Source organism: Hypomesus nipponensis, chromosome 9 (assembly GCF_054491055.1).
Source record: "Hypomesus nipponensis isolate SF chromosome 9, ASM5449105v1, whole genome shotgun sequence".
NCBI lineage: Eukaryota > Metazoa > Chordata > Actinopteri > Osmeriformes > Osmeridae > Hypomesus > Hypomesus nipponensis.
This window is the reverse complement of record NC_140369.1, coordinates 16,940,946-16,954,826: the sequence shown is the minus strand read 5'-3', so window position 1 is coordinate 16,954,826 and position 13,881 is coordinate 16,940,946. Positions and strand designations below refer to the sequence as shown.

The following is a 13,881-nucleotide window of genomic DNA, read 5'->3' as shown; positions in this document are numbered from 1 at the left end:
ACCACAGCCTGGCCACAAGCTGTGTCTGTGGTCTCCCAGTACGGAGGAGGTCCGATTGGATCATTACGCCCAATTAGCCTGAGTGAAGGTAGAGTAGAGGCACCAGGAACACCTGTTCAGGTAATGAGACAGTGACGAATGGGAAAGACACGACAAAGTAGTATTTCAGAGAACATTCTTTGGCTCTGAGAGAACTGTGGTTCTCATTAAGGTAACCAATAAAGAGGTGAAGTACAGAGACCTACGGTTAAGATCTGCAGGTGCAAATCATGACTGGGGGCCAGTGCAGATTGGAAATCAGATATTAGTTGACACTCCATGTGATAAATCTGAGCTAAAAGCTGGGTGACAAAAAGTGTGGCACTCTTACGCAACACCCTGCCCATGCCACGAAGGCCACACCAGCTTTGATGCTAAACAATGTCAAGCATTTTAAAGACTTAACCGAATTCAAATTAACCCCAGAACCCTAATCTGAAGACTTAATGGAGATTCTATAAAACTTAATGAAGCCTATTCCAGCATCTGCCACAGAGGCAGCCCACAGGAGAGCACCGACCGAGGCCAGCCGCACTGTTGCTTAGCAACACATCTGCAAATATTGCCACTACAGCCGAGTCTTGTATAGACATCTGCCTTGAGGTGGCCATGAACTACTCGAGAGCCTCTCGTTTCTTCTTTGTTTGTTTTAGTTTAGACTTTCTTGATCATCTCTTTGGTTAGTGAGGCGAAAGGCTCAGTTGTTTCGTGCAAATGATGCAATTTAATTGAGTTGTCGGTCATGATATCCAAGGCTGTAATCACCAAGAACAGATTGCTGCCACACTTGGATACAGTCGGTAAAATGCACAGTAAACGTTGTGAGAGAGTCTAAGAGCGAGTCTGAGAAAGAGAGAAAGAGAGAGAGAGAGAGAGAGAGAGAGAGAGAGAGAGAGAGAGAGAGAGAGAGAGAGAGAGAGAATGATCTTTTTTTCAATTTCTCAATTATTCAGTCGGCATTGAGGGCAGGTGGCCATGAATTCAGATCCACAGAAAGCCATTAACTTTGAATATTAGCCTTGACTGGTGGCTTCAATTCTGTCTACCTCCATTACTGCGAACGGGGAAATCAGAGCTCACCCAGAGAGGGACCACCCAGCCCATCAAGTCCACTCAGCCACAAGCCCAAGCCCCCTGACACTGAACAGGAAGGCAGATAGATGTTGGACAGTTATACATCTGATTCGTTTCTACTGCAATGAATTATCGTTTAAGGTAATATCAGTGTTCTGTAAATCTGAGATGTGCCCGGACCCCATTTAAAAAAAAAAAAATTTTAAAGATAGATTTCTGCTGTGATGGAAATGTGATATTGATGTTAGAAGCTCAAACCAATCCATCCCTGTTGACATGTTCCCCTCAGAAATGCAGGAACAACTGTGCACCTAAGATCTCACAAGGTACATGTTAATCACGTATGCCACGGTTACAGGAATGAACACGTGTCAGTGGCTATCATGTTCCCTTTTCAGGTACTGTAACTTGTGTCAGTTGTGGTTAGCAGGAATGAGGTCACCTGACCTGTTAACTGAGAACCCCCCCCCTTGAGATTTATTTAGAGGACACTGTAAGACAGGACTGTAGAAGTAATAGTAGATGAAAGCAGTAGAGAAAACACACAGGATGTAGTCCAGGTGCCATTTGGCATGAGCTGCTTTTTCCTTTTGAAAAAAAGAATACTTTGAATACATTATCTAAATCATTCGAGATTTGCATATTAATTGCTCATTTATGTATTTGTTGTGTTTTTCATTATTGTAAGTGAAGAGGCATTGAAGGGACTAGGTTCATTCAAAGCCTTTCGTTCTGTCTGTATCTGAGTCAGGTAGCTGCTTTGTAGTGTTCAAAGGCAATGATTAACCAATAAAAACACACCACACCATGAATCTTACCAGAGTCCGTACATTAACAACAAAAAAACAAGCATGGCACCATTGTGACAAACAGTTCCAGTGAATCACTTGTTAGATCTTTGGATTTTGTTTTGATGTTGTTAAGGTTATACTATAACCTAAATATTATTTGCATCTCTGATATGCTATTATATTCAGTTAGTTGAAACCAACATTAATATACTGTCCCACTAACCCATTGTTTCTTATTCAGTTTCACATTATATGGTGAATATTAATGTTACCATGTCTCAAAAGACAGTCAGTGGCTTATCTTGCACACAGTATCTGGAGTCTGAAAGGTTATCGTCTGATTTATGTTGAAATGAGTTTTCTCTTATCAGTGAGGTTCTCCAATGCTGAGGCCTGAGTTTGGAGAAGAGGGAGGCACCTGTTTGTTTTCCCCGCTCCTCTGTGTCCCCCTCTATACAAGTGGATCCTGAGTTCTTTTGGTTTATCGCCCGGCAACAGACACGCCAGTCTGTCTCCAGCCATTCACAGAGAACGGAAACAGAGCATTGAGCCTCTTCTGGAGGGCTCGTTGCAGCCTACCTGACTGCCTTACCAATGAAGAACCAACCACATTCTATGCTGGCCTAGTGTCACACATAACTAGTTCTGACACCAATCCCTCCTTTGCTCTACCATGGGAGAATTAATGGATGCTTTTTGGAATCGGGGCTTCTCTCACAGTGTATCTCTAAACAAGCTACTGTGAAAAACAATGTTTCAAAGGAAAGGACATACATTTAAATGATTTTGTGTGTGGAATTTCTGGGTAGCATTGTTTAAAGGGTGTAAAATAGGCAGAGCGTAGTTTTTGATTGGCTTTTACTGTCTTTCTCAGTAAATATTTTATTGTTAAATGGCTCTTTGAAGGAACCATTGTAAAACACAAATGGCTATAATAAAAAGAACCTTTCAAGTGGGGTGTAGAGCAGTCTAGTAATGAGGTGCCTGTTTGTTGCCCTGATACTTAAAAAAGAGCTTCTCTTGTCACGTTTTTTTACATCTCACACAGCAAATGTCACTTAGAGTGCTTTTTAGGAACAGAGGGGTGAAGAGAATTGGCCTTAGAGTCAGGTCACAGCCCAATCTTGGTGGAATAAATGAGCTCAACATACCATACATACAATATTTATCTTATTGAGTATGTTTCATCTAATGACATTGGATATTCCTAGTTCATAGTTAATTTCGGGGAAGTGTGTGAACGTGGGCTTTAGTGCTCTACTGACTGTGCACATTCACTGACATCGCAGACTGTCTTTGGTTTGTGTAAAAACCATGCAATCAGAAAACTTTGCTTGTGTTGAGTTGTCACAAGGCTGTAAGTGAACAATAACATCCGCGGAAGCTGCAGCCTCGACACCCTCTGCAATTACAGGGGTCACTACACAGGCCTACAGTCAGGTGTGGCACCAGCCACTGCCAAAGCGTTCCAGTTCTCCCTGGGTGTTGTCAGAATATTTGACTCGCCTGATCTCCCACACTCCCCCAAGGCAAAACAACCAGATGGCATTAGAAATGCTAAATTTCATTTTGTATCATCAGTAGGTTAGCTCACCCCTCATTGGCTTGCCATCTGCCGGCATTTTGAGTTTCTCAACTTGCTGGTGTCGCAGATCATACAGATGGACACATTTGCCATTGTCGGAGAGGTAAAGTGAGATAGCGGAAGGAAAAGACAGGAAGAGAGAGAGAATGTGTGTTGGTCACAGACAGACAGACAGACAGACAGACAGACAGACAGACAGACAGACAGACAGACCAAATTACTAGTTGGTCAACTGGCTAACTGGCTGACCATGTCACGTCCCTGCACTCTAAACTAACTAACCGACTAACTGATTGACTCCTCCAGTTAAGATCAACGACTTTGTATTTTTTTTGTTATGTAGCACAGTGCACATGAAAGATTCTGCATTGTGGCCTATGTCATAATAATGGTATTATGCTAGAACTTGCCATGGATGCACAAAAAGGTGTTTGTGCACGACGGGACATCCGTCTGCTGTGTCTTTCTCAGGTCGGGAGAAATAATAATGTATTTGTTTAGCAACATTCATTACCAGGGTTGGATATGAACCTGCAACCTCTTGATCTGTAATCAGATGCTGGGCCACTGATCTATACCCATGGATCTATACTGTATTGTAGGCTTGACTGGAGTGTGTGGTTGGATGGCTCTCACAAACAGTCTGTGTTCCTTTGAATATTGTACGGTTGGCAGCTTTTCAAGGCTCATGTTTGTACCCAGTCATTATGTTCCAAACAACTATTCCAGATTTTTGGTCATGAATATAGGCATTGGACAGGCCTGGCATTCTCTTAAAGAAAATACACTTTTAGGATTATTTAGTTTTACTATCCTTAACTGGAAATGAGAAAGAACACATCATTCTGACAAGGAGAGAACACGAGACTTGTCTTGTGTCTCATTATTTGCCAACACGCAGATTTAGGCTACTGCTATTCCATTGAATAATAATCTCCTGCCTCGATGCATGCCATGGCTATCTCTGTGGCATTTAAGTTCTGCATCAAATGTATTCATTTAGGTTCTTCCACAATGAGCATTTCGTTTCAGCAGACAGTGTGCCAAGGATTATTAACGCAGTTTTCAATTAATCGCACAGGCTAGACTCAACGACTATTGACATAATTCTTTATCGCAATTAGTCAGAAACCAGATATAGATTGGCATCATCAGTATATGCCACTATGGAGTTTTGGCTTCCTTAAAGCAGCCTAATTTACTTCATGGTTAGCCTATCTCCCATAACATTTGACCACTGATGTGCTACCATGACACAACATTCCTCTAAACAAGTTGGATGAGTGGAGGTTACATAGGGTAAACGTTTGCATGATACAGGGTATACACATTAAAGGGACTTTCTATGAACATACAGAATGAAAACTTAAGTGGTACGCTAGGCCTACCGATACCATTACTCGCACCCGCTTGTTACTATTCAAACTACTGTCATTGTTATGCCACGCTAACATTTTGTGACAGAAGCTATATATTTCGACAAGAACTGTGATCACTGGACAAGTAGGCCTACGTCGACCACCGTTTGTTTAGGTGAAGCATCAGGTTAGTGGGGTAACTCATTATAATCGGAATGATCACTCAAATCGTTGGGTCATATTGTATTACGTATCAACTGACTGGCGTTGCCCAGTCAGAAGAAAAATAGCGTAATGAAAAACACAAACCATATAAAACCTTGAGACAAGAGGATGCTCCAGCCTCAAACCCGCTGCGATCTCAGTGGTGGAAATGTTGGATACGGGGAGGGTCGACTTTCAGATGACATTGACGCTATGTAGATGAGAGCGGGGATCTGTGCTCCATGTAACGTCCCTGGTCTCTGAAGTTAGACGGTGGCGCAAGGCGAAGCTGCTCCCTTTTCTGTCTTCTTTACCCCTCTCCTTCAGCACCACTCTTTTGGACAGCACCACACTAGACGTTATTTGCTCACGTTTACCTCTCAGGATAATAGTTTTGATTTCATTTTTTCAAATGGAAAAGTTTGTCTTTGGTTTGATCCTGTGAAATTTCAAGAAAACTACTTTGGGAATCCAGCAACGCACGGATATTACCACCGACAAAATACTGGCTGAAAATACAATTATTCTGTAAGTGAAGTATTTAACTTGAATTGGTGATTAAAATAGAGATTTTGGAGTGTGGAGTTGTTTTGGATAGTTGCGCCACTGTGGAGTTAAATTTGGTTGTACGTGTGCTGCGCGTAATAGGCTGCAGAAGCAGTCAAATTACTGAATTGAATCATTGTACCACAAAAACGGTGTAATGTTTAAGTTGTGCTTCCACCATGAATGAAAAGGCTTACATTTGTTAGTAGCCTCTGCAGAAATGCAGAAAAGTGCTTCGCGCGTAAATCTGGGCAACCGCAACATTCCTTTGTTTGATTCTTTTCTTATTCAACTGAGTCTGAACAACTCTGAATTGTATTCCATAAATGTAAACAAAAATGTGGCTCTGTTTTCATGGTACAACTTGTTACATTAAAATGAGAAGGACAAACGGTGCATACCAGAATTACGCACGTTACATTATCTTCAATGAGTTGGAGCGCTTAATGCCAGATAGCCTACTTAAAAATAAAAAAATAAATAAAAAAAACTTATATTCGCAATGTAAAATGTATGTGAAAAGGTTTTCATAATTTGAGCATCCATTGCCGTTTATTAGTGCAAAATTATTTTACGTAATTCATTAATTACTATAAATTGTTCTCCCTTTCTCAATGAGATTAAATAAATAGCCTAATGGGGGTTGGTTTTCTTGGCTGTAAATATAAGTTAGCTTTATTTAGATGCCTTCTGTTTAGATGAAAAGGACAATGGCTCCGTCTTTGAAATTCTTTAATTACCTCCCCCTTGGTGCTCTAGGGTTATTTACGGGTTTCGAAATGAAATGCACAGTAAATGGGTCAGTGACAAAACTTAACACATTAAACTACTCGTTTATTTTTGGGGGTGATTTGATTGACACAATTACATTTCCCAACCATGATTGAAGAAAACGTATAAAGTAGGCAACATCATGTAAAATTAAGAATTCTTGTCTTCCACTACAATTAACATAATCCTCTTTCCCTTTTAGGCTGTCTATTCACTACTGGCACGCTGTCCCTACTTCTCTTGATTTGCTACCAAATCTACGGTCCAAGGACTGGGTAACGAACCGCGAAACTGCTGTCTACGTGGACTGGTGCTGAAATCTCCCGTCCACCTGTCAGGACCTTTGTAAAAAGCAGAGACATGGCGACTAATGGTACTAAAGCCTCGGATGGACACGTTCTGACTGAGGTGAATGAGGCGCCGACTACCAATGACAAACCCAAAACCCTGGTTGTTAAAGTCCAGAAGACGAAAAAGGAACTCCCCGAGAGAGAAACATGGGCTGGGAAATTTGACTTCCTTCTGTCATGTGTTGGATACGCAATTGGACTTGGAAATGTCTGGAGATTTCCTTATCTTTGTGGGAAAAACGGAGGAGGTAATCAAGAAATGTTGGCATTTGTCCGAGTTTCAAGGAGGCAAAAATCTCTACTCTTCAGTCAACCAATTTGTTCTGGGCGTTCAATTACGTAATCTCAAATGGTCAAGTAATTTTTTCCGTGTCGTTGTGCGTAAATGTGCGCACACACGTTGCCGAGATGCATCGGGCGCATTATTAAAAACAAAAATGTTTTAGCCGTGGATTATATGAAATGTTATGATGTATGCAATGGCACACTTATATTCACAGATGTTTTGCCTTGATTTTCATCTTTCATCTAGGCGCCTTCTTGATCCCTTACTTTTTGACCCTCATATTTGCTGGTATGCCCCTGTTTCTGCTCGAAACGGCCCTCGGTCAGTACACGTCGATTGGAGGGCTTGGGGTATGGAAACTTGCCCCAATGTTCAAAGGTAAATAATTCATATATTAGTCCCACAGTCAAAACCTGAGTTTCCCTGCAGATTGATCGCGCATTAAGGCAAAGAAAATCCTTATGTTTCCTTGTTCTGTTAACATGCATTTTATATATTGTCTAAGCATCCTATTTTATGTACATACAAATAGCTGACAGGTTAAAATAGTATTCCTGCCATCCCTTTAGGTGTGGGCCTGGCCGCTGCAGTGCTTTCTTTCTGGCTAAACATCTATTACATTGTTATCATTGCCTGGGCCATTTACTATTTGTACAGCTCCTTTACAACTGTGAGTATGCTTTTTATCACTGTTCCACACAGACCGAGCCCCATGTGTGTGTGTTCATGTGGGGGAATAAAGAGGGAGGGGCCGGAGGGTCCGTATGATAGCATAGCTTGCATGCGTTTGTCAAGATTTTAAGACGAAAACAATCAAAGTGTCCTGAATGAATCTGTGTTGAGTGGCAGGATGCTAGGGAGATGGAGGGTGAGGGCCTGGCAACGTGACAACAGTGAGGAGAGCTGCCTTTGTTATTTCAGGAGCTACCATGGAAATCCTGTGGAAACTCATGGAATACAGATCGGTGTTACACCAACTACAGCATCGGAGATGCCACCAACCTGACAAGCGCAGTGGTGGAGTTTTGGGAGTAAGACTATGCACGGTTCATTAATTTGTTTTAGTGAATCAAACGTTCCGTGACTGTGATTTGGTGATCAGTACTGCTGGTAAACACATGTGGTAATCAAGACCCTGTTGTTGCCTTGTAGACGTAATATGCATCAGATGACTGATGGGCTGGACAAGCCAGGTGAGATTAGAGTACCTCTTGCGATAACGCTGGCCATAGCCTGGGTTCTGGTCTACTTCTGTATCTGGAAAGGTGTCGGCTGGACTGGAAAGGTAAGGATTTGTCAAAGCCATTCAAGTAACAATCTGGCCCTGTTTGTGTCCCAAGAATGTATCTCTTTTTAAATTTGTTGTAGTTGGATCCTGCAAGTGGTAATCATCCATTTTATGTTTTCTTTTCTGACACACATTTAAAAGCTACTCCAAATCATTTCAGTTATCAAAGATATTATTAGAATGATCCTCCTCAACCTCCGCAACCCCGTCAACACTTCTATCCCATCCATCTCCATGATAAGACAGAGGGTTACTTCTCCAGTTTCGTTTTTTTCAATTGGTCCATTTGATTGGAACGCAGACTTTTAGCGAGTATCTTCCTCTAAGGATTGAAGAGCGCCGCTCTCTCCTCTTGTCTCTCCTGCAGGTGGTGTACTTCTCTGCCACGTACCCCTACTTCATGCTCTTCATCCTCTTCTGCCGTGGGATTACTCTACCAGGAGCCATCGATGGAATCCTCTTCTACATCACCCCCGAGTTCAGCAAGCTGAAGGAATCAGAGGTATTGCAGGATTTTTGTAAACAAGGTGACATGCAGGAATGATGTCACTGCTCCGCTTCAATACGTAAAGGAGAAACACCCACTTGCCCGGCTGAAACACCCATTGACAGTACAGCTCCGCTATGTTTACACACGCATGTGGGAGTGCCCACGTCCCTCTCAGGGGAGAAGGGCACAGCACAAGAAGACGAGTGCAGATTGCTTTCATCTGCGGCTCTTTTGAACCCCATTCATTCTGTTTTGCCAGGTGTGGTTGGACGCCGCCACTCAGATCTTCTTCTCCTACGGACTGGGCCTCGGGTCACTGATTGCACTTGGAAGTTACAATCCATTCAATAACAACGTTTACAGGTTTGTTGACATTACAGCAGCTCCATCCCACTCTATGCAAACCCCTGCATTAGCGCTCTCAGTTGACGGTGTAGGCTGGATATCGCCTGTGTGAAACAGAGATAGTAAACACATCTGTCAGCTGCCCAAAACAATCGGAGTAGATCTCTGTTTTCTCTCATTCGGAAACTGGCAGTGCTGTTGAAATGAATGGGTCAGTATTTAAGCGTTGCGTTGTAGCGCTGCAGTAGAATGCAAATTGACTTCCCTCCCCCCCCAAAAAATGTGGGAAGGCTTGATAAGGAATGGATCCTGCCGTAACAATACGCGGCCCCTGCTTTGTCTCTCCCCCACAGGGATTCAGTCATTGTGTGCTGCATCAACTCCTTCACCAGCATGTTTGCCGGCTTAGTCATTTTCTCTATTGTCGGCTTCATGGCAAACGTGACAAAGAGGCCTATTGCTGATGTGGCTGCGTCAGGTAATTGTAATCAGTATCCATCTTGATAAGACTGACTGTAACTCTCGCACAAAAAACGCTTCCATTCATGCATACATTATGTACATTATCAGCCAAGAAGGGACATGATGTGGTGTTACATAGGCACAAATCAGCATGCGTCAGCCTTGTCCCTGAGTGTTGTGGTGTGCCCCCCCTCAGGTCCAGGACTGGCCTTCTTGGCGTATCCCGAGGCAGTGACTCAGCTGCCTATCTCCCCACTGTGGGCCATCTTGTTCTTCTCCATGCTCCTCATGCTTGGAATTGACAGTCAGGTGAGGGAGAAAAACACCCGCCAAGCTTCCTGTCGTATCAAAAACGTTGAAATATGTCAGAGAAATGTGAATTATAGTTATTTGCCACAAATCAAACACCCACCCCTCAATCCCAAAACCAGCACTCTGTTGGACGGCTCTCCGGAAACGAATCCTGCCATTTCAGAGACTGTCAGAGTGTTGTTCCAAATTTGAGGTGTGGGTTGTGGTCACTCCCATATCCTAATTCAGCTGTGATGGTTGCTTTTGCGTTTCCAGTTCTGCACCGTGGAGGGCTTCATCACTGCCTTGGTGGACGAGTTCCCACGGCTTCTCAGGGGAAGACGAGAGCTCTTCATCGCTGGCGTCTGTTTCATCTCGTACATCATCGGCCTGTCCAACATTACGCAGGTGAACCGAGACTCTAGCTTCTGCCTCGGTTGTGTTTTCCGATCCCCGCATTGTGTCTTCATCACTGTGAGAGTGCAGAGTGACGCAGCTAGGAAAGTGCTAAGTGAAAGAGCCTGCCGGGTTCACGTGAGGATAATGGGCGTGCTACACTGGTGGATTGTGAAGAATGTATTTGATAGCCCCGGGTGGATTGTTCCCTCTGTCCCCTGAGATATCGCTGTCCTGACAGGAACAGCCTGGCTGACATGTTTTATTATATCATTCTGTCAGCCAGCCACGCCATCTCTCAACTACAATACAATGACAATTAAGGAAGTCACAGTTCAGATTTCAAGAAACCCCCTAGGATTCAGGGTGACATTCTAGCAGATATTTACACATCAAGTTGATGACTAAGAAAATGCAGCCACACAGGGGTTGAATGTTTGAGCTATTGATGGACTTGCACCCTTCGTATTAATACAATGTCTCAAGTAATCAAATTCAGAGAGGTACGATGTATGATTAAATCAGGTAATGTCCTTTTTATCTACCACAATCCAATGTAAAGTTGTTACCTGGAGGAAATATATGCAGTATATATTTTTTTTAAACATTTATTGATTTCTTTGGACACAGAAATGGCCTAGAAATGATGGCATACGCCATGGGCAAATGTTATCAAAATGTGCATTTAGCTTTATCGTAAAGTTAGAGTAAAAGTACAGAGGCCTGGATTCTTGTCCACAATCTTTAAATCACTTTGGCCATTTGAATGTCTGTTGTTGTTGTAATCTCTCTCAACCTTAAAATGAGGCCAGCCTTCAAGCCCCGAAGTCCTACACTTTGGCTCGTAAAGGAAACTTCCTCCCACCAGTGAACTGGACAGATCCTCTATTCTGCTATCATACCAGTTCATAATGTCTCAAACTGTCATAAGATTCTATAGTGTCCACTGCCTGCTTACGTAGCTCCATGGTTCTGGATGATCTAACATCATCGCGAAGGGCTGGATGTCATGTCGTCAGCCCTGATGAGGTGAAATTGCGGGCCTCATTACAGCTGAGCACTGTGCATCTAGCTCTCGACATCTCACTCGGAGTCAGTCCCCTGCGACATCACACCTTCTGGGTATAGGTCAACAACGCTCACCACTGGTGCGTTCGCCTAGCTCATTATTCCATGTGAACGATTTGATCCTCCTCGTCCTCATTGCTCGTCTTCTCTCTCTCTCTCCCCTACAGGGTGGCCTCTACGTGTTCAAACTGTTTGACTACTACTCGGCCAGTGGTATGTGTCTGCTCTTCCTGGTGTTCTTCGAGTGTGTCTCCATTTCCTGGTTCTATGGTGAGTTTTGCGAGAGGAAGAACAAAGAGACCCAACGTCTTTTGCTGACAATGGATGACCTTTGTCACCGACATGTCTCATTGTGTGTGTGATAGGTGTGGATAAGTTCTATGACAACATCCAGGAGATGATTGGCTACAGACCCTGTCTGTGGTGGAAGGCCTGCTGGGTTGTGTTCACCCCTCTTATCGTGGCTGTAAGTTGTCCTTTTTCTCTCGTCCAAATTGCGCGCATGCACGCACAACAAACACACATGCAGAAACACGCATGAAATGAGCTTGTCACGTCGGTCGCCGCAGTATGTTTTGGAACTGTTTGTATGCGTCGGAGATCCATCATGGGACTTTCTCTGTTGGTTCACCTATATCCAACTGTCTGGTGTTGACTCCTAGGTTGGTTGTAGTCCGACAGTGGTACGACTGTGTCTTCTTCATCCTTGTCTCCCAGGGAGTGTTCATCTTCAGTGCTGTCCAGATGGTTCCTCTCAAGTTGAACAACTATGTGTTCCCAAAGTGGGGCCAGGGTGTGGGCTGGTGTATGGCCTTGTCCTCAATGCTCCTCATCCCTGGCTACATGGTGTACATGTTCCTCTCTCTGAAGGGCACATACAAAGAGGTACACCTCTCCACTCTCCCTCACACACAGGGATTCAGCAGTGAGCTGAATGCCGTCGCTCTTGACAGGACACCGTACCCTTCATATTGTGTGCATTTCACTGTGGTTTCGGTTGATTGAGCTGGAGACATAACAGATGCCGAAGCCTGTTTAGAACCGCTCCGTCTCCCGTCAAATGAGCACTAATTGCAGACGGAGGCCACGGTTGGTTGTCACTGACGATGAGCAGGTGTCAGCCTTTTAACATCGGCTTATCCAGATCGCCTGATTGTAGCAATCAGTCACTTGATTAGAGTGTGCCAGCCATACTGCGCTTTGCTCTTACAAAACACTTAACAAGCCGGTGCCTGACTGCCTAGGGTCGACTGCCTTGGGTCGATGTGATTAGAATAAATTATACTTGTATTTGATACCTTAGGGTGCAGACATGAGTTCGACATGCGAAACTAGTTAAAGAGTAGACAGAAGTATATTAGAGTTATTGAGCCATGTCGAGTATGAAAGTCATGTCTAGTACCACAGCTTCTAGGTTCTTTTGGCAGTTATTTCTCAATGAAGAGGCAAACAAGTAACTAAAACATGAGCTTTAACTTTGAAGGTTGTCATGTGCTCATTATTAAGTCTAAATGTACTGTATGTGTCCTTACCTGTGTCAGTTATCTGACTCAGATGTTTTTCATTGCAGCGTCTGCGGTCAATGATCAAACCGGTGGTATTGGTACCCAAAGCCCAAGAGAATGGGCCTGAACAGCAGACAGAAAGCGTTAACCCACCCAATGAGGAGGCTTATATCTAAACACCATCTCAAAGGTCCACTGTCACACAGAAAACGTAATCAAGGTTGAGCACAACCAAGGACTTCCATGTCTGAAATATAATCACCTACCTCCAGGGGAAAAATGTGACCAACCTGATTACATTTTTTTGTTTAGTTATGTTTGTAAAAAAGAGGAAGAGGAAAGACAAACTACCCAGAAATGTTCTTGTGATAGTTTGTATTTCATATGCAAAAATGTTAGTCTTTCTAAAATGTGACCTAGAATTACTGTAATTTGAAATATAATTTAAAACTTGAAGGCCCAATGTGATTCAACAGTATTGTGCTAATTTCAGATATTTACAAGTAATTAATCCATTAAAATACTATTATTGTACAAAGAAAAATATAGATTAAATTCAGTTTGTTTGTATTTTTAAGAAATACAAATAAGTGAATGCAATGTTGTAGGCAAATAAATGCAATAAGAAAATTGCATAATGTGAACGACGTATTGACCAATTATAAGCAATGACCACATGGGAATGTGCAAAGGGCCAAATCACCTTCTACATGACACCCCTCAGCCAGACTAGCACACTATTTCCATGACCCTGCAGTTTGCAACTAAAGTTTACCACAGCCCTGGGGCGACCTTTGAAAGCACAAAGCCAGTATGAATTTCAAATCATCAAACCCTTTTATGACATTGAGTACAAAAATAGATTAACTTATAGCGAGAGACTGTTACAATTGTATCTTTGTTTTCTAAAGAACAACAAGTTTGTATGTGTCTGAAACTTTTTTTAGAATCATTTTTAGGATGTTTTCTATGTAAGAGTGAAAAGGACCAAAATCATACTCATGTAAAAGGAATTAATGAAGAACATGTAAC

General features: G+C 42.9%; 1 protein-coding gene across 1 annotated transcript; it reads left to right on the top strand.

The window, feature by feature from the left end:
- The first annotated feature begins 6,728 nt into the window (after positions 1 to 6,728).
- Positions 6,729 to 13,025, top strand: slc6a1b (solute carrier family 6 member 1b). The gene is made up of 14 exons (XM_084705193.1): positions 6,729 to 6,966; positions 7,251 to 7,382; positions 7,574 to 7,674; positions 7,926 to 8,035; positions 8,157 to 8,289; positions 8,660 to 8,794; positions 9,042 to 9,145; positions 9,481 to 9,605; positions 9,786 to 9,898; positions 10,157 to 10,288; positions 11,512 to 11,614; positions 11,710 to 11,810; positions 12,062 to 12,229; positions 12,915 to 13,025. The coding sequence occupies exons 1-14, from the start codon at positions 6,729 to 6,731 to the stop codon at positions 13,023 to 13,025; spliced, it is 1,806 nt and encodes a 601-aa protein (XP_084561319.1).
- The last annotated feature ends 856 nt before the right edge of the window (positions 13,026 to 13,881 follow it).